The sequence below is a fragment of the Sinocyclocheilus rhinocerous genome, unplaced genomic scaffold, assembly GCF_001515625.1.
Source record: "Sinocyclocheilus rhinocerous isolate Xijiao unplaced genomic scaffold, SAMN03320098_v1.1 scaffold1339, whole genome shotgun sequence".
Classification (NCBI taxonomy): domain Eukaryota; kingdom Metazoa; phylum Chordata; class Actinopteri; order Cypriniformes; family Cyprinidae; genus Sinocyclocheilus; species Sinocyclocheilus rhinocerous.
This window is the reverse complement of record NW_015634830.1, coordinates 122,740-143,458: the sequence shown is the minus strand read 5'-3', so window position 1 is coordinate 143,458 and position 20,719 is coordinate 122,740. Positions and strand designations below refer to the sequence as shown.

The window sequence follows — 20,719 nt, the reverse complement described above, 5'->3', positions numbered from 1 at the left end:
ATATATATATATATATATAATTTATTTATTGTAGTATTGTAAGAAACTGATTTGCCTTATGTCTTAACTATTATTCTTTTATCTTTTTATTTGTTTTATGCCTCTTTTTAATCTTTCTTATGTGCTGATATGGCATGAAGTTAATCAAAAATATTAAATAATAATGACATTATATGTTGTTGGTAGTTAGTAAATAAAAATGTTTTGAACCTCGAGCATTCATTTAAGAAATGTCTTGATTGTGCGTTTCAGAGGCTGTATATGATGGGAATGGCCAACACAGTGTTTGAGGACCTGCCCGTGACCCTGCAACAGATCCGTGGACGTCTGTCCCAGGACGGATCCGTCCTCACGTCCCTTCCTCTCGTCTCTCTCAGTCGTAATAACGAGGTGAAGACATGGTCACGTAACACTTGTGGTCATAATAGCCAATAACACAAATTAGTGGTTTAGTGAACCACAAAACTGAGGTCGACTTTGTCCATATATGTCAAATAAGTAATTAAAATATCTGTTATTTATGTGTTAGTGTATACAGTATTAACACCCTAACACTACAGACATGGACTGTAACAGTTTCTGAAGCAGTTTTTCAGTCATGGTAGGAAGTGGCTTCTACCTTACTGAAATAATCGACATGTGAAAGTAGTTGTTACAGATAGAAACCATCGTTCAGTAGATGCATGTTGGTTTTTGTTTCCCATCCTAAACTAGACGCTGGTCTAAATATACTGGTTTTAATGTGTTGATGTGGTGTTCTGTGTGTTGCAGGCTGATCTTCTGTTCCTCTCTGAGGTTCAGGTGTTGTACGACATCTCAACTCTGGTGAGTTTCTCTGTCTGCTCTGAGCCGGTACACTTTATGACAGTTTGTTCCATATAAATCAGCCGTGCGAGATTTTATATGGGCATTTTTGTTTTTTTAGTATAAAATCCTTTTTTTTTTTTTTATCTATCTAGCCCTAATGTTTGCATCTGCTTGTTTGGCTCATGCAGTTCATAGATATCTAAAATATAAATATATAAAATTAGTTTTTTATTCTTAATTTTTTCTTTTGATGTTGGTCAAAAAAAACTAAATCAAATCTCTGTAATCAGATTAAATTACTGTGGCAAATTTGAAAACAAATTTGTGTGATATTAAAGTATTTTGTGTTGTTTGCTACAGTTGCAGAAACACAAGCATCTGGCTAAAGACCCAGCTCCTGACCTGTACTCTCTAGAGCTCGCGGGGTTGGAGGAGATCGCCCGCCGCTACGGCACAGACTCCCCTCAGTTCACCGACGCTACCAGAATCCTGACCTCTGCTCTGCAGAAGGTAACGAGCCTGTGTCTGTGCTGTAGATAGTGTTCATTTTATCAGCTATTTTTTATTTAGTCTCAGTCTTAGTCCTGTGTCAAATGTAACTTTTAGTTTTTATCATATTTAGTCAACTTGTCCTGTTTTAGTTTTAATCAAGTTTTAGTTGACTAAATGTCTGAGAATTTTTGTCTAGTTTAAGTCAGTGGAAACGTACACATTTTTGTCATTTTCGTCTTACTGTATAATGGTTAAAATGATGAAAAAAAAAAAGATTTTGCTCAATTTTAATTGTAATGATTGTTGTCATTTGGGAAATTTAAGTTTTACATTTTATCGGAAGTTGCTCTTTCACCAATAAGCACAAATCAATAGAATATCGGTATATTTGACCTCATCTAACGTTAGTGTACAGATTTTTAACAGGATATCATATTTGAGGTCTTGATATCTGGCAACCGCAATCATGCACGCTTGCGTAATAGAGTCTTGTCTCCACTTTTTTCAACAAAAATAAAAGTTTTTGTTCTTTTTAACTACATTTTAGTCTCGTCTTTTTTTCGTCAACGATATTGCATGTTCACTTAGTCTCAGTTATCAATTAATGACATTATTATCGTTACGTCGTCTCGTTTTCATCAGGGGAAAAAACCTTGTTGACGAACATTTTTCACTTTAACGAAATTAACACTAGCTGTAGAGTTATTATAGTTTACTAAAACATGACATTTCTGTTACTTTAAATAAAATAAATGTTTATTGAAATAAAATCAAATATACAAAAAAATAATTTTCTTCATCTAGTTTCCAAGGCAACTTTTCTCATTATCACAATAAATATTACAATAATTACAGAATTTATTTCTAAAACTTAATCACAAGCAAATGTAATTTTAAAGTTGCTAAAATGTTCTATTAGAAATAAGTAGATTTTTCTGTGATTTATGTGACTTAAATATTTCCAAAATAAAAAGGGAAGAAAAACCTATATTTAAAAAAGAAAATGAAGCCTTAGGACTTTTAAGTTTTTTTTTTTTTTTTTTTTTTTTTACATTGAGACATTTTTAGCCAAAAAAGAGTTAATATGCTTTATGTTGTTTGCTTTATTTTCCTTTAGCATTTAAGGTGAAATATGACACTTTTACTTGGTAAAATTGTTAAAATACAATGAATAAAAATAAATTAAGCCAAAAACATGACATTTAAGCATTACTATTTCATCATTTAGATATCTTCACATTTATCTCATTTATCCTTGACTTAAAATCATTATTGTCCATTAAATTTCATTGATTCATTACAATTTATATTCATTTTCATATACATTTCTCTACTTAGTTCCAGCTACAAAATGTCTTTGTTTTTTTACACTAATAATACTTAATAATATATAAAAGTACTGCTGTTACTAGTACTTTTATACTAAAATCTGTTTGTATGTGCATGTATGAAGTTCGCAGACGATGTCGCCAATGTCTATGCAAACAACGCGGTTGTAGAAGTCGTGACCGTGAAGACGTTTGAAGCCCCTCTGACCAGGAAGTCACGCTCCATCCTCGAGTCCAAGCAGATCGTAAGTTGATTGCAATAAGCTTTTCTATAAGCAAACATTTCTAAAAGAAAACTTAATGTTGGGTCAGGTCCACATTTCCAGTGTTATTCTTATTTGTCAGGGTGCGAGAAGAAAGAATCTATTCAAGACCACTTCTGTAAGACGTGAAACGTTATTAGCGTAGCCAGTAGTAGTTGGTTAGCAAGCTCTAGCGTGCTTTTTATTCATTTTTAGAAATGGTAGCGTATAGGTTTAGCGACCCTCACCTTTCCAACCCTTAACCTGTTTGTTTTGTTCCAAAACAAAAAGATGGTTACGGTACATTAGAAACCCCCTTCGCTGACCTACTTTTGAACGCTGACCTACATGTAACACTAGTGTGTGGTTGTTTCAGAGTAACCCAGGCAGCCCTTACAACCTGGCCTACAAGTACGACTACGATTACGCCGTGGTCTTTAACATTGTCCTGTGGCTGATGATCGTGTTAGCTTTATCCGTCATTGTGATCTCGTACAACCTCTGGAACATGGATCCCGGATACGACAGCATCATCTACAGGATGACCAATCAGAAGATCCGAATGGACTGATGCCGTCCGCCGCATCCCATTCCATTTTGTGTTTTGTATTCGAGTGCATTTGAATGTGTTTTATTTTTGATGTGTGCACCACAGAATTGCTTGTATAAATGCTATGACGCAATCAAACACAGATATAAAGATTATTTATTAATGCCTGTTGATAAATGGAGAAATAAAATTGCTTGCGACGTTTCTTAATCGTCGTGTCTTGTAGATTTGCATAACGTGAATCTACTGAAGAGGAAAATCTGATGTAAAGAATTGAAATCTAACTCTATTTATTGTTTGTTGTTCACTTCATCGTGCTGTTTTCCTTCCTGAATACTGGATATGGTGGAATTGCTCCATTGCCATGTACATTTGTTTAATTGAATAAACGTCGTTTTCATTGAATATAACTATAAAGTAGAAAAGAAGACATTTTAAGTGTGACTGTTTGTTGTGTACAAGGCCGTAACCATTTCTTGAGCATTGAACATTTTTTAATAAGGTATAGAAATAGAACGGTCAAGGAAATGCTAAATCTAATTCTAGTAGGGAAGGAATCATTTTCAACTATTTGCAAATAATATTTTAAAGTATGCACACATTCATTCATTTGTAAGCCTAATATGGCGAAAACACAAAATGTTACTTCACTTGTCTGGTCACGCTCGGTTTCAGGAATTACATGAATCACGTATATGATGCCAAAACGGCCATATTTGTGGGGAAAAAAGGTAAGTAATTTGATTTGATTGGTCAAGACTCGTATCAATCATTTTGACGCTGCGACTGCGGTTAGACCGCTGAGGCAGATTAGACTGAAAATGTAACTGTTAAATACTATTAAAAGTTCTCACAGATACAGATCTGTCATCCTATCAGACTTGTTTCCCTCAATGTCTGTGGTGGTTACGGCCCTGGTTGTGTATAGATGTTGTACAAAAATGTACAAATGTAAGTGTAACCCAAATAAAAAACTCCATCCTTCTCTTAAAACCAGTTTTAATGTGTTTGAGTACAAGTGCACGTTACAACACTTTACTGAGGAAAACAATTTACAGAAAGTTTAAAACACTTCTGATGTTTTTCCTGAAACCTACGAGAATTGCATTGCAGCAATCTTGAACCCTTGACCTTTTAACTAGATTTTGATTTAATGCATGTAGACATTTCGCTGTTGTTCTCGAGTTGTTCGTTTAGAAACAGGAAGTGGCACTTTTACCAATCTGTGCACATGATACAAACGTGGTAACACTAGAGTCACTGTTGTCAGCCTGTAGCCTGTATTTCTTGCCATCTTGTACTTTGTTCAACGTTGTATCATGATTAATGTTTTTGCACTTTTATTCAAGAACTTCCGCTAGGGAAAAGTGGTTTTCTGACCTAGTATGATGGGGTTTTTGTTGGGTACTTGTCAGCTGGTTAGATTTGGGAGACCAGCTAAACACCAGCTTGGCTGGGGTCCAACTAAATCATCTTAAACCAGCATGGTTAACCACATAAACTAAAAGCTATTACAATCATTTAGCAACTTTGTTTCTCAAAAACTTCAATAATTTACTTTACAATAAACTAATTATACTTGTTAACATGAGTTAATTCATTACGTATCATTAACAATGAACAACAATGTTTACCGTATTTACTAATTCAGGTTAAATGTTAATTCATAAATATACTGATGCTGTTGATTTTGATTCTTACATTAATTTGATGGTAATTTGAAACGTTAAAAATGTATTTGTATATGTAGAATTAACATTAACCAGGATTAATAAGTAATTTAATGTTGACACATTGAACCTTATTGTAAACTGTAACCACATCAATCAAGATTGATCTGTTAACATGTCTAAGGTACTTGGTAGCAACACACAACAAAATTATGTATTTTATAAATAAGTAAATAACATGGTTTCATTCAAACGGTGATGGAAACACGACCTTTATAAAACATAATCCTACAAAAAAAAGGGTAGACTCACAGAAGGTGTCAAACTACCACATTAACAACTTTGTAGACTGCAAGATGTGTTGATCTCTGCTCATGATTGTCTAGGATGTGGCTTTGGTTTCTGAAGAAGTGTATAGGTGCTGTTTATCTGAATGGGGTTTTCTCCTCTGGAATATGTGGACAGCTCGATTTCAGAATACTACGAGAACAATAACAATGAAATTAGGCACTTTATAAACCTCTACACCACGCATGAGGACAAGTTTGGTTGATTTTGTTAAACAGTTGTGAAGTCGTTGAGCATCCAGTAGTTATTTTAGCTAACTCTTGTGTTTCACGGTTGCTAAAGATGTTTCGCAAAACGTCATGAGTTTTAAACTCTGAAGAATGATGCTGTCACCATCATTTCACAACTAATGAGTTTCTAAACACCTCCAGCTACTTGAGAAACGCTATAGGAAGAACTTTAGTTGTTGCCGGGAAATTTGGGAAACATTTTGTACTATGAACTGAAATGATGATTGAATCATTCAGCGATATAAGTCTTACCTGTGCAGTGTTTAAGTCCTCAAGCGACACTGGTTTGACATTCTGGGGTTGTTGTCGACTTTTTCTTGGCTTCTTAAATTTGAGCATTAACAGACCTGAAGTAGCGCATTACATTTTGGTTAAGTTATCATCATGAAATTAATATAATACACATACATAATGAAACAATACTTCAGTACATTTCAAAGAAATACACTAAACTTAATTTCAATGAAACTGAGGAGATTAATTTGAACATTTGATCATGTTTTTTGTACTTTCAACTTGATTGTATCAGATATCTCACCTATTATTGCAATAATCAGCGCAATGTTTAATAGGAAGGATGTAATGGTCAGAATCCTGTGAAAATTGGGTCTTGTTTCACAATGTGTTTGATTATGATTGTTGCATTCTGTTTGATTTTGGTCATGGGCAGATTCTGTTTAAATAGAAGAATTGTACGTTTTGTGCTTTTAGTGCCAAATCTGATTAAAAACCTCTGATAAAGGTAAAAACACATATTTATTTCAGTAATGCTGGGTACACACCACAAGATAATCGGGCTGATTTTGGGCCGATTTCTCCCCTTCCGACAATCCTAGGTAATGTCCCGATTATCTTGGTGGTTCTAAAGATTATTTCATCAGATTTTCCTGTGGTGTGAGGTGTGTTAATGCCGAGTTCACACTGCACGATTTTAGCCCGATGCCAAATATTTCACGGGCGTCGGCGATTCCCTCAGATCGCGTCTTTGATAATTCACACTGCGTGATTGTCACTCGTGTGAACGAGCACCGATTTGCCTCCGATTTCGGGCATTTGTCGGCGATTTCGCAAAACCTGTCGGCGAGTGAAAAATCGGGCTAAAATCGTGCAGTGTGAACTCGGCATAAGAGTGACTGAATCTGCTCGGAATAACGTTGGAGGCGCCCCGATCGCGAATCGTAAATATTCAGCCAGAAATCCTAATGTGTGGGGGGAACATCGCGGCACACCACACACTATAGGAGCAAAGTTAAATCCTAGTTAAATCTAGGATTTTTTTTGTCTTCATGTTTGTGGTCTCTCACATTTTGAGGATCTTATAAGATTTTAAAAATCTTTTAGTGTGTACCCAGCATAACACAGATCAATTTTAGCTATAAACGTAGTATAGCTATTCTAACACTTGATGTGTTAATCATAAATGTAATTTAGAAATACTTACCAGTAGTGTAAAGTCTGGTGCCATTGCTGAGCTGTAGAGTCGTGCCTGTTTTTGCACAATAATATATTCCTATTTCATTGATAGTTATGTTCCTAATAAATAAACGGCTAAAAGTTTGTAACGAACATTTGTCTTTAAATCTTTTATCATAAAACTGAGGTGTTGTAGATTCTGATGTGAAAGTCCGCAGTATCAGCACTGGAGAATCTGTCTGTTTTTGGAAAACCCAGTAAATATCTTTTACATCAATCAGACAGTCTAAAGACATGTTTTGCCCTAAATTCACCCGTTTAGAATTTAAACACTGTGCAGTTTGACACCACCCCAGTAGAACTGTGAAGACAAAACACATAAAGCACAAAACTCTTGAAATCAATCTTGAAAACTATTCAGTCATGTGAAGATCGCTCTGAAATGACACTGAGTAACTTACAGAAGAGTAAAAGCGGCGGCGTCCTCATTCTGTGGCTGTTTTGCTCATATGCAGTAAGACGGTTAACTTAACTACGAATCTGAGCGGAAGTGCTAACACAGATGTGCAGAAAAAAAATTAAAAGGAAACCACCAGATACCCTTGAAAAGAGGAAGTTGGACTTGCACTGACCAGACTCTTTACTGCTATTAAAGCATTTAAGAAGATCAAAGTGCATGAGATAAAGTGTTTGATTTGGCGAAGTAACTTCAACTGTCAATAGGTTTTACTTTTGACTCATTAAATTGCTATAATATATTTATAATAATATAATGTTATTAGCACCTGAACTATAGGTCTAATGTTGAAGCTGATTTTTTGTTTTCCAGGCAAAACTTCAGGCCAAACTTGTAAGCTAATGTGTCTGGGTGTTTTCTGACAGTACCAGCATGTGGTTTTGCTGACCTAGTTTCACGCTAGCAAGTGTGGATTTCAGACATGTTAACTGTCGGTTCCACTTTTTGTGCATAGACCCGAAAATGACATTTCCAACTTAAATTGTTATAAATTGTGAATGCTTTGGAGCACAGACTTAAGGTTGGTCTCTTTTTAAAGAAGACACTTTGCAGATTATTGTCGAAGTGAAAAGTTATACAATTTATATTACAAAAAAGTTATGGAAGTTTAAGTTTATGAAAATATAAAATGTAAAAATTAAAATATTCATATTTTATATAAAATATATATATTACAAAGCATGTTTTACTCTAAAACTGATAGAAAATTTGAGGTTCCAAATTTGAGGTTGATATCTCAAAAAATGAGATTTTGTTTGGGCGTAGTACCAAGCGTTTCCACTAGATCAAACCCCATTAGTAACCATATAAGGGCGCCTCCATTTCCATATATGGTTTGAGTGATATGAAACACGTTTTTCCTTACTTTTCTCAATAATTATGAAGTAGACATCACATTCAGAAGTATTAAGGGCAGTATTCGATTTCAATTCAACGACTAAAAAACACATAAAAGACATACGATGAGAACCTTAGACCTATGTTACAGTTTACGCTGCATCAAAAATGGAGAATCTATTGTTTTTTTCTTTATAGTCAAAACACTTTTAGACCTTTTTTTTCTCCAAAAATGGAATGGATGTTATCTTTTGAACACTTAAACACCAAAGTATAAAAAAGTTGCGCACATCCCACAAACCCACACAGGGCTCAGGTGCAGGACAAAAAAAAAAGTAAAACTATAGCAAAAATACAAACGTATTGTCTGTTTGTATTGTCATGTATTGTGACATCTTCGTCAGGCACAAATTCAATTTGTGCCTGACGAAGACCTGATGTTCGAAACGTTGTAATAAATCATTCTTATGGAGCAGTTTTATCAGTGTGCAGACAATATGTTTGTACTTTTGCTATATCTTTTGAACACTTGACATGAAAATGAAAAGGTTTTTACTGATTTTTCATGATTTCATATGTGCATCACTATTTCAAAAGGTCAGAACTCGCTCTCTGACTCTGATGAGTACTCTTCTTGCAGATTAATAAATTACAGTTGCTCTGTAAAATATTTAATAAATGACCAAATATGAAAACTAGAGTCTTTGAGCTTTCAAATGATATAGTTTGTCAAGATTACTTTATGTTCAGACGAAGATATTACTGTTTAAAACATGTAACGACAAGTGGGCCCACCGGTGGGCCAGTGACAGTTAACAGGTATGCCATAGTCTTCTTAGCCGCATTGCTATTTAATACGCCTCTGGAACATGGATACAGATAACACTCCAAATAGTAGAACATCTGGCAATGTTCTCCTAAAGTTATGAACAAACATTCTTTTAGTAACATTAATAGAATGTTCATTCAAAGTTATATTCTTAAATAACGTTCTAAATACGTTAGCATAAAAATGCTATTTTTAACGCTAAACATTTTTGTTCTATAACGTTTTAGTTGGAGGTTTGTCTAAGGTTTTTTTTTTTTTTCTACTTGTTTCAAAAAGTTTGGGAACATTCAAAAGGAACATTTCCCAAAATGTTGTCAAAATTATCAAATAAAATAATAATCCCTTAACATTTGTATGACCAAGATTTTTTTTTTTAAAACATTGAAAATTTTGAACGTTCAGGGAACGTTAAGAAATAAAGTTTTCCAATAACGGGAACGTTAGCAAAACATTGTTATAACATATTTTTGTCAGCTGGGATGCAAGATTGTATCCCTCAGAATCCTACCCTTCTTGGACCTGCGATTCTTTTGACTGAACAAATCCAGCTATTGGTAAGTATGTAATGACAACAATACATTATTGAATATTTCTTATGGGCTAAATTTGTTAGCAAACTAAGCCTTCTGGATTTACAGGATGATCAATCTGAAGATTCAAATGAGCCGATCGACTTCACCTCAAATAACATTTCATTTCTAAAACCCATAGCTAGCTTTACCAGATTCGACCAAACAAATAATACAAATTTATATACTGGCACAGAAATATATACAAAATAGTTGGACACAAAATAATAGCTTATAAGGGCATTAACCTACTCAAAAGCCTCAGAACCGAACTTGTGTAGTAATTCAATACACCTTGGTGTATTACATCTCAAACACATGAGGTAAATTTTTAACACGTTTATTAATTGTAGTCTAATATGTTTTATTGACAAATATCCGGATCAGTCTGAGTGAAGTTTACTTAAATTTACTTGTGCTACTTAAATCAGCAGGTAGAGGGCGCTGTCACCATTTAAAGTCAAGTTTTGATGCTAAAACCTACATTCTCTCCGAGGTAAAACATTGCTCTGTTTGTATACATGTAAACAAACTTATATAGAAGATATCCGAGTCGAAAAAACATGGAAGTACTTTTCAGTTAATAAGCAGCCCGCGACTAGAAGAGAACGAGCGCATCATGACTGCGTTCTACTGTTAAAAAAAAAAATCAATTTTCTGTCTATAATAAATTATTTATTTCTTCTGTGGAATACAAAAACACGCGGTGGGCAGAATGGCAGTCTCATGAATGAATGATGACAGGATAATTTATTTTTGGGTGAACTAATCTTTATTCATTATCTATACTACTACTAATAATAATATTCAGACCACTAAAAACAGAACTTTTATAATACAGAACTTGTATTAACATTTATCAAGGCAAGAACAAAGAGAAGCTATTCTGAAAAGAGTTTGGGAATTTTGCAAACATCAAACTGCAAAAAGCAAGCCAAGAATATTTTATTTTCATTATTTAGCAGAATATATTTCTATTAGACTGTATGATTTACACTTGATTATGTTTGTCTAGGTTTTGTTTTGGGATTTTTGAAATGGAACAAAAGTGAAACTCCACTTCAGAAACTACAGAAGGGTGGTAGTTGCTAATCTCATATATTTATATATAGGCTCTTTCATCGTATAAGAAAGAGATGCTGTAGATTCTGATGTGAAAGCTCGCAGTATCAGCACTGGAGAATCTGTCAGTTTCTGGAAAACCCAATAATTCTCTTTTACATCAATCTGACAGTCTAAAGTCACATTTTCTCCTAAATTCACCCGTTTATCAGTTAAACTCTGTAGTTTGACACACCAGCAGCAGACCTGCACAGAAACACACAGATCATTCAGAATAATGTGTTGAATTTTACATTGTAAACAATGTTCTAAAACTATCCAATCAAGACAAAATCATTAAAATCATAAAAACTGAGTAACTTGAACTTACCAAAGAGTAAAAGCTGCACCGTCCTCATTCTGTGGTTGTTTAAATGATGTGCATTATAATAATGCAGGCCAATCTGAGCAGAAATGCTTCTGCGGAATAAAAGAGGAAACCAGCAAGAACACTTAGCGAGGAAGTGGAACAGATGTGAAGATTATTAGAGGCCCATGCGCTGATGTTTTCCATAAGGTGTGACTTTGTACACGAACTTGACATATCAACCAGACCAGAGTTGAAGCCAACTAACCCACAGCTGTGAGAAAACAGACTCAGAGCGGATGACTGCAGCAAGACAGTGAAAAACATTGCATTAATACATTAAACAAAGAGAAACCAGAAGACTTACTGAAGTTTAATCAGTCAAATATACATACAGTAGGCCTATTTATTGACATTGGAAGATGTTATCCTTATCTCATGAACTTACAATCTGGAGAATAACACCACACACACATTTTAGAGCAAACTAATTAGCATTCCCAGGTGAAAAAGACGTAGTATTAAATGTATTAAAAATACACTTGAAATTCAAGTAGCATGTTTATAATACATTTGTATTCCCAACATGCTTATTTGAAGTGCAATAAAAATATATTGAATTGCATTTTAATATATTTCTAAAAAGTATACTAGAAGTACTTTTGTATTCAATATTATTTTGAACAATTCTAATAATGAAAACAGTGAACCAAAACAGATTTGATCAGTGATCATTTTAGAGCTAATAAACACAAAATATTTTTTTTTTACATTTGTAATTAAATTTTTTTCTCTGCTAATTATTATGAAAATCCAGTTACTGAAAAACTAAAGCAACTATTTACAGTATTTACAATGTAGGAAGACACTCAAGGCAGTCACTAAAAAGATTTGTTCTCTGACCAACTGGATACCAGTCACTGAAACACAGGAATATACTCTTAACTGTAGTTCATGAAGTATTAAAATGACATTTTAAATGTATTTTAAGAAATACACTTAAATTGCACTAAATATACTTAAAGTGGTTCCATTTTAACACAATTTCAATATATTAAATATATTACAAATAGATTAAAATCCAACTTAAACATATCTTGAAATACACTTAATATACTTAAAGTTGTTTCAAAATAATACATTTAATATGCACTTAGTATAGTATAATTTAAATATTGTAAGTGTGTCTGAAAAAGCACAATTTAAATATATTTCTTTTTCACCTGGGTTTATATGTGCTCATTATATATTACAGTGAGCACATTCAATTAAATGGTAACACTTTACAATAAGGTTCCATTAGTTAATGTTAGTTAATGTATTAACAAACAATGAACGATACATTTATTAAATTATTTGTTCATCTTTGTTAATGTTAGTTAATGAAAATACAGTCGTTCATTGTTCATGAGCATTCAACACATGCCGGTCATAATAAAAACAGAACAAGATCTTGCATGAACTTAAACTTACAGCAGAGTAAAAGCTGCACTGTCCTCATTCTGTGGTTGTTTAACTCAAATGCAATAAGATGGTTAACTTTACTGCGAATCCGAGCGGAAGTGCAGCAGAACTTGCGAAGAAAAAAGAAACCACTCCCTTGAAAAGAAGATGTGGTTGAACTTGAAATGACCGGAAAACTTGCTGTCATTAAAGTATTTAAGAGGTGTAGGGGAATTACAGTTAAACCCCACAGAGAAACATATATGCTCAAAGAAGACCAGGAGACAAATTTGAAGTTCAATCATTTGACAGAGAGTTTACTGAAGAAGACGGAGTTCTCCATGCATACTTCCAAAGGCCATAGAAAATAAGTAAGATGAGCCAGCCTCGAACTAACTTATAGAAACACTAGTACTTATGGATGATCAATTGACGTCATTTCTACAGGTTCTGATAGGCTAACAGTACAGATAATACTAGCAACATCCAAACATATAGCGACTAATGGTGCTATAAACCCTAAAAAGAGTGATAAATGTTAAGCATACATAAGAGTTAGTGGATACATGTGGTGCGTTAGTGACCTTCACGGACCTAAAGGCATATAACATTTCAATATTTAATGATTCAGATGAATTATTATTTTCTGTGTGTTCAGGTTGAAGTTTATAGCGATCATAGAGGACATGCTCCTGCTGAGCTGCAGAAAATATACAATTAACCAAATGACTCACTGAAATGAAACAAGCTGAACCTGATTCGTTTACTGTAAGTGACGCTTCATCTGAATCATTAAAAATAAACATCTCTTAATAAATGTTCTCTTTTAAGCTTCTAGTTTATTTATAAAGTACATCAAGAAGGGGGTAAAATTATAAATTTTTGATATATATATATTAGAAAAACTGGGCCTCTTACATTTTATAATTACAATTTCCATAATATTTACATTTTGATTTACTAAACTTTACTGACATAAATATTTGTACTCAGTCAGTATAATCTATCTGTACCCTATAGATTTTTGCTTTTATTGATCAGTTTTGTCTCTCATGTGTCTGTTCATTTGGTCTGGAATGAGTAAAGACAGGAACCATTACCAGAAAGTTACTTTTAATGTTTTTTTGATTAGTCTGCAGGATATGACATGACATCATTTCCAATAGAAAAGTTGTTGGAAACTTTGTGTGTGTGTGTGTGTGTGTTAGATTTGATAAAATTAAACATAGCAATTTTGAACTGAAGGTAAGATGCAGATTTGGGCCTTATTTTTTCAAAATGAAGCATCACTTACAGTAAACGAATCAGGTTGAACTTGCTTCATTTCAGTGAGTCATTTGGTTAATTTGATATTTTCTGCATCTCAGCAGGAGCATGTCCTCTATGATCGCTATAAACTTCAACCTGAACACACATTCAACAAGCTCACAGAATGAAGACGCTGCTGCTTTCACTCCTCTGTAAGTTTATTTCTGTGTGATTCAGTGTGATTCTGTCATGATCAGATGATCTGTTTTCTGTTTGTTCAGGTCTGTTTGTGTGGAATCAAACCACAGAAGCTTTCACTGATCAATGGCTGGTTTTAGGACAGAATGTGACTTTAACCTGTGAGTTCAGATTAAAAGCTGTTATTTGGTTTGTGATGAAACTACCAGCTCGTCCAGAGATGATACTGCGAACTTTTGGATTTTTTGGAGAAAAAAATGAACATTACGATGAAAAATTCCACAACAGATATTCAGAGGGAGACAGAAGCTGCTTAGTAATCAATAATTAATGTCAGTGTTGATGATTTAGGAATTTATTACTGTGTAAAAGCAATTTGGGCTCCAAAGATCAGTGAAGGTATCAGACTGCACACCTCTGGTAAGTGAGAAACTGCAATACATTTATATAAATGGCAAGAATTAATTACTTTAGTTTAAAATGTTTTGTAATTTTCTAAGCAATACATTAAATAAGCGACTTTACCTGTAAATTTGTAAAGAAATATCTAGATTGTAATTGATTTTAAATCACTGGTTGTACATCTGAGAATATTATTGTTATGGTTTGGGTGCTATTAAAAGCGCACGACAAATCCAAATAAAGTCTTTAATGATAAATCCACAGAAATGTGCAATATATAAAACAACTGGTAAGTTATCATATAAAAGACTTCCTTTAAATGCTTATTTGTTACTCGACGCTGCATTCCTTTAGTGATGACGTTTATAACATTTCATCATAAATGTTGGTGCTTTTTTTAGGTCTATTCCAGATCAAACTCCGAGCATGTAAGAAAAGACACCAACAATATCAAAATGAGGAACCGGAGCAGTTTTTCTGCAGAAATGGGGAAGAGGTAAGACAAATCTCTTTTTCAGTCAACTGAATGTGTTAACGTGAAGAAAAATCTTTCTACATGGATATTAGAAGCTAATTTATCTTTTGTTTTGTAGTTTTCTGAAGTGGAGTTTCGTCTGTTCCGTCCAAACAATAACGCTTTGCTTCCTTTTCAAAATCCAAAGAAAAAACCTAGACAAATATAATCCACAGTAAATCATCTCGCAGTCTACAGAAGTATATTCTGCTGAATAATGAGAGTAAAACAGCTTGACTGCTGTTTAAGACTGACTGATGTTTGTTACCTAAACATGTATGTAATGCAAAATTCTCAAAATTTTTTCAGCATGACTTCGCTTTTGTCTTGATAAGAAATATTAGTACAAGTTATATGCTGTTTTTGTGTGGCTTCATTCTTTGATTCTGGGTTTTCATATAAACACACATGATATATAATAGCAAAAGCAATATATTTATAGACTACTGTTCAAAGGTTTGGGGTCGTTCAAATTTTTGAATGTGTTTTTTTTTAAAGAAATCTCTTATGCTCACCAAGTCTGCATTTATTTGATTAAAAATATTATTACAATTTTAAATAATTCTGTTGAAACGGACAGATTCTCCAGTGCTGATACTGCGAACTTTCACGTCAGAATCTACAGATGTTCGATTATATGATGAAAGATTCAAACACAAATATTCATCACTAACCTTCAGTCGTTTATTGATTAGTAACATAACTATCGATGAATTAGGAATATATTATTGTGCCAAATCAAGCATCTCTCTACAGCTCAGCAAAGGCATCAGACTGTACACCACTGGTAAGTGTGTATAAAATGATGACAAACCTGTCTGATCTGTGAATACTGCATTCAATTGGTATTTTTGCCTTTATTTCTGTTAGAGATCTACATAATGTTGATGCATATTTAATATTTCTATTTGAACAAAACTCTCAAAGCTGCTCAGAATCCGACAGAACTGAATCAGTCACAACACCAGACGGCCCAGCAGGCTCTGATTGTTTTGTACGTCATACTGAACATTGTGATGTTTTCTGCAATAATAGGTGAGATTTCAGGGTTCTGAATGTGCAATATATAAAACAACTGGTAAGTTATCATATAAAAGACTTCCTTTAAATGCTTATTTGTTACTCGACGCTGCATTCCTTTAGTGATGACGTTTATAACATTTCATCATAAATGTTGGTGCTTTTTTTAGGTCTATTCCAGATCAAACTCCGAGCATGTAAGAAAAGACACCAACAATATCAAAATGAGGAACCGGAGCAGTTTTTCTGCAGAAATGGGGAAGAGGTAAGACAAATCTCTTTTTCAGTCAACTGAATGTGTTAACGTGAAGAAAAATCTTTCTACATGGATATTAGAAGCTAATTTATCTTTTGTTTTGTAGTTTTCTGAAGTGGAGTTTCGTCTGTTCCGTCCAAACAATAACGCTTTGCTTCCTTTTCAAAATCCAAAGAAAAAACCTAGACAAATATAATCCACAGTAAATCATCTTGCAGTCTACAGAAGTATATTCTGCTGAATAATGAGAGTAAAACAGCTTGACTGCTGTTTAAGACTGACTGATGTTTGTTACCTAAACATGTATGTAATGCAAAATTCTCAAAATTTTTTCAGCATGACTTCGCTTTTGTCTTGATAAGAAATATTAGTACAAGTTATATGCTGTTTTTGTGTGGCTTCATTCTTTGACTCTGGGTTTTCATATAAACACACATGATATATAATAGCAAAAGCAATATATTTATAGACTACTGTTTAAAGGTTTGGGGTCGTTCAAATTTTTGAATGTGTTTTTTTTTAAAGAAATCTCTTATGCTCACCAAGTCTGCATTTATTTGATTAAAAATATTATTACAATTTTAAATAATTCTGTTCCATTTTGATATATTTTTAAAAATGTAATTAATTTCTGTGATGCAAAGCTGAATTTTCAGCATCATTACCCCAGCCCTCAGTGTCACATGATCCTTCAGAAATCATTCTAATATGCTGATTTAGTGCCCGAAAAACAAATTTGTTTTTTAACAAGTTTCCGCTTGTTTACCTCAGTGAGGCTCATCAAACGGTGCTACTTGTACCAGCAGATAGATGGTGACGTAAAGGTGACGTGTGCAGTTTTCCGATATTAAAGGGATAGTTCAGCCAAAAATTAAAATTCTGTCATTAATTACTCACCCTCATGTCGTTCTAAACCCATAAGACCTCCGTTCGTCTTCGGAACACAAATTAAGATATTTTTGATGAATTCGGAGAGCTCTCTGACCCTCCCATAGACAGCAAGGTAACTACCACGTTCAAGGCACAGAAACGTAGCAAGGAGATCGGTTAAATAATCCATGTGACATCAGGGGTTCAACCGTAATTTTACGAATTGCACCAGGGTGACGCAGAGGAGACGAATTGTTGAATAAAGTCGTTATTTTTGTTTTCTTTGCATGCAAAAAGTATTCTCGTAGTCCCCTGATGTCACATGGATTATTTTACCGATCTCCTTGCTACGTTTCTGGACCTTGATCGTGGTTGCTGTCTATGGGAGGGTCAGAGAGCTCTCAGAATTCATCAAAATATCTTAATTTGTGTTCCGAAGATGAACAGGGGTCTTACGGGTTTAAAATGACATGAGGGTGAGTAATTAATGACAGAATTTTCATTTTTGGCTGAACTAATCCTTTAAACCTCATCCTCTCTGATTTTCGATCATTTTTTAAAAATCAAGCGTTGATCGTTATGATATGAGACGTCGGGACTTTTGACACACTTGAATTTGGAACACACACACAAAATGTTGAAAAAAAAAGGTGGATTTGAGGAGTTTGTGGGTGTAAAAAAAAAAAAAAAAAAAAAACTGCGGGGTTTTTTTTAAATTTCATTTTATCACACTTGAACAAGGATCACACACACACACACAAAAACTTAGTGGATTCAAGGACTTTATATGGGTGTAATAAAAAATCCTTCCCTCACGAGTCAATTTGACCTGCCATAAGAATGAATGGAATATCTGAAAAAATGAATTTTTTAAAATTAGATATAAAAAAAAAATAAAATAATACAAAATCTGACACAATCCAGAAAAGATTTATATCTAAACGAAGGGCTGAGACTACAGAATATTCCCAAGGCAGAAAACACTCACATACCTCCACACACATGGTACACATACACACACACACACATCTGTGTGTGTGTCATCAGTGCAGTGGATGATGGGATATGTAGTCCGGGGTGATATGCAACAGTGTGTAGTGCGAGAGTCAATGAAATGGGAAGGGTGACCTCTGATGGCTAGCAGACGGAAGTTCATGGACCGGATACGTGACACATATAAACACATTATAACATGAATGATTAAAATAAAATAAAAATCACCAAAAAAGAAAAAAAGACCTACATAAAAATTAATAAAACAAATATACAAATGGATCAATATAAGCTTTCTGGACCAAAAAAAATCTAATAAAAATGTGTTGTTTTTTACCCTTCGGGTCATTTTGACCTGCGAGGGACACTTTTGTTGGTAGGGGAGGGACGGATGAAGGGTTAAAAATTAAAATACTTACTACTGTCATTCACTTATACGTTAATTATCATGAAAAGTGTAAACTATGTGACTGTATCTAAAAAAAAAAAATTCATTTAGAGGAATCTCTACCCGGCCACGGCATATACGAATGTCTATACTGTTTACAAGAGATTTTCCTTGGCTTATGTGTAATAAATTATTTCTTTCTTTTGAGGAACACAAAAGCAGACTTTAAGTCCCAGTGACCATTCAGTTCTCCTTTTGTTTTCAACAGAAAAAAGTCATGCGGTTTTGTATCAACACGATGGTGAATTGTTTATTTATTTATTTATTTATTATTCACATGATACACAGTCAAGCAAGCTGAATAGGCTCATTTATAGCCTAAGACTTTATCATAACAAAAACAGAGAAACCACAGTGAAATTTTTTTGAGAATTTTGCATTACATACATGTTTAAGTAACAAACATCAGTCAATCTGAAACAAACAACAGTCAAGCTAACGCTATTTTAATCTCATTATTTAACAAAATACACTTCTCTCAAACTGTATGAGATGATTTACTCTTGATTATATCATAGGTTTTTTCTTTGGGTTTTGAAAAGGAACCAAAGTGTTGTTGTTTGGACGGGACAGACAAAACTCCACTTCAGAAAACTACAGAACAAAAGATACATTAGCTTCTAATGTCCATGTAGAAAGATTATATTCACTAAACACACTGAATGCTGAATTAAAGTGTCGTACCTCTTCATCATTTGTGCTGTAAAGCTGCTCCAGTTCTTCATCTTGACATTGTTGGTGTCTTTTTTTATATTCCTGAAGTTTGATCTGGAATAGACCTAAAATAACACCTACATTTATGATTAAATATTATACAATTCATCACTATGTATCATAACGTATCAAGTAATACACAAGAAAGGAAGCCTTTTATATGATTTATTATTACTGTTTTGTATACATTCAGAACCCTGAAATCTCACCTATTATTGCAGAAAACATCACAATGTTCAGTATGACGTACAAAACAAGCCATGACGTCTGATGTTGTGACTGATTCAGTTCTGTCGGATTCTGAGCAGCTTCTGTTAAAGAGTTTTGTTTAGAATTACCAAACGTTATGTAGATCTAAATAAAATGTCTTTTACATCAATCAGACAGTCTAAAGTCACATTTCCCCCTAAATTCACCTGTTTATCAGTTAAACTCTCTGTAGTTTGACACACCAGCAGCAGACCTGCACAGAAACACACAGATCATTCAGATTCAGATTATTTCTGCTAGACAACAATTCAACACATGCCGGTCATAATAAAAACAGAACAAGATCTTGCATGAACTTAAACTTACAGCAGAGTAAAAGCTGCACTGTCCTCATTCTGTGGTTGTTTAACTCAAATGCAATAAGACGGTTAACTTTACTGCGAATCTGAGCGGAAGTGCAGCAGAACTTACGAAGAAAAAAGAAACCACTCCCTTGAAAAGAAGATGTGGTTGAACTTGAAATGGCCGGACAATTTGTGGTCATTAAAGGAATAGTTCACCCAAAAATGAAAATTTTATGAAAATATACTCATCCTCAGACCATCCAAGATGTAGATGAGTTTGTTTCTTCACCAGAACAGATTTGGAGAAGGTGCCGTCAGAATGAGAGTCCAAAGAGCTGATAAAAACATCACAATAATCCACAAGCCACCCACACCACTCCAGTCCATCAGTTAATGTCTTGTGAAGCGAAAAGCTGCATGTTTGTAAGAAACAAATCCATCATTAATACGTTTTTAACTTCAAACCAGTGCTCTGTCCTGTTTTCTCCAGTGAAACGTCATCTTGTCTGAATCAGGAGAGAAATATGTACAGATCAAGCACCGTTTACAAGTGAAAACAGTCCAAAACAGTTCTAAACAAATATGTCAGTGGATTTTGGTGTGGGATGGAGTTTTTCATTGGAGGAAGTGTTATTTTTATTTGCCAGAAACAACGTTTTGATGTTAAAACACCCTAATGATGGATTTGCTTCTTAAAAAAATCTTTTCACTTCAGAAGATGTTAATCGATGGACTGGATGGTGTGGATTACTTGTGGATTATTGTGATGTTTTTATCAGCTGTTTGGACTCTCATTCTGACGGCACCCATTCACTGCAG

General features: G+C 34.0%; 2 protein-coding genes across 4 annotated transcripts in view; one reads left to right on the top strand and one right to left on the bottom strand.

Moving 5' to 3' along the window:
* LOC107745967 (renin receptor-like) overlaps positions 1-4,351 on the top strand; it is a 6,755-nt gene extending 2,404 nt beyond the window's left edge. The window contains exons 5-10 of one of the 2 annotated variants that reach the window (XM_016559997.1): positions 253-390; positions 772-825; positions 1,168-1,317; positions 2,753-2,872; positions 2,973-3,008; positions 3,246-4,351. In XM_016559997.1, the coding sequence (XP_016415483.1) occupies positions 253-390; positions 772-825; positions 1,168-1,317; positions 2,753-2,872; positions 2,973-3,008; positions 3,246-3,440 (693 nt within the window). In that variant the 3' untranslated portion in view covers positions 3,441-4,351. The remainder of the gene's footprint in view (positions 1-252; positions 391-771; positions 826-1,167; positions 1,318-2,752; positions 2,873-2,972; positions 3,009-3,245) is intronic. The other variant, XM_016559998.1, reaches the window with a different exon arrangement.
* A 999-nt stretch (positions 4,352-5,350) lies between these two features.
* On the bottom strand, positions 5,351-7,621 carry LOC107745969 (uncharacterized). 2 transcript variants are annotated; one of them, XM_016559999.1, is made up of 5 exons: positions 7,542-7,621; positions 7,109-7,441; positions 6,206-6,340; positions 5,920-6,014; positions 5,351-5,569 (listed from the first exon to the last, which is right to left on the bottom strand). In XM_016559999.1, exons 1-5 carry the CDS (start codon positions 7,567-7,569, stop codon positions 5,462-5,464), a joined length of 699 nt encoding a protein of 232 aa, XP_016415485.1. In that variant the 5' UTR covers positions 7,570-7,621; the 3' UTR covers positions 5,351-5,461. The 2 variants fall into 2 exon arrangements, with proteins under 2 accessions (XP_016415485.1, XP_016415486.1); XM_016560000.1 differs by lacking the exon at positions 6,206-6,340.
* Between the last annotated feature and the right edge of the window lie 13,098 nt (positions 7,622-20,719).

Coding starts and splice junctions, on each gene's coding strand:
- LOC107745969 (XM_016559999.1), bottom strand. CDS start 7,569: ATGAGGACGCCGCCGCTTTTACTCTTCT. Junction 7,442..7,541: donor GCCGCCGCTTTTACTCTTCT/GTAAGTTACTCA, acceptor TTGTCTTCACAG/TTCTACTGGGGTGGTGTCAA. Junction 6,015..6,205: donor GCTGATTATTGCAATAATAG/GTGAGATATCTG, acceptor GCGCTACTTCAG/GTCTGTTAATGCTCAAATTT.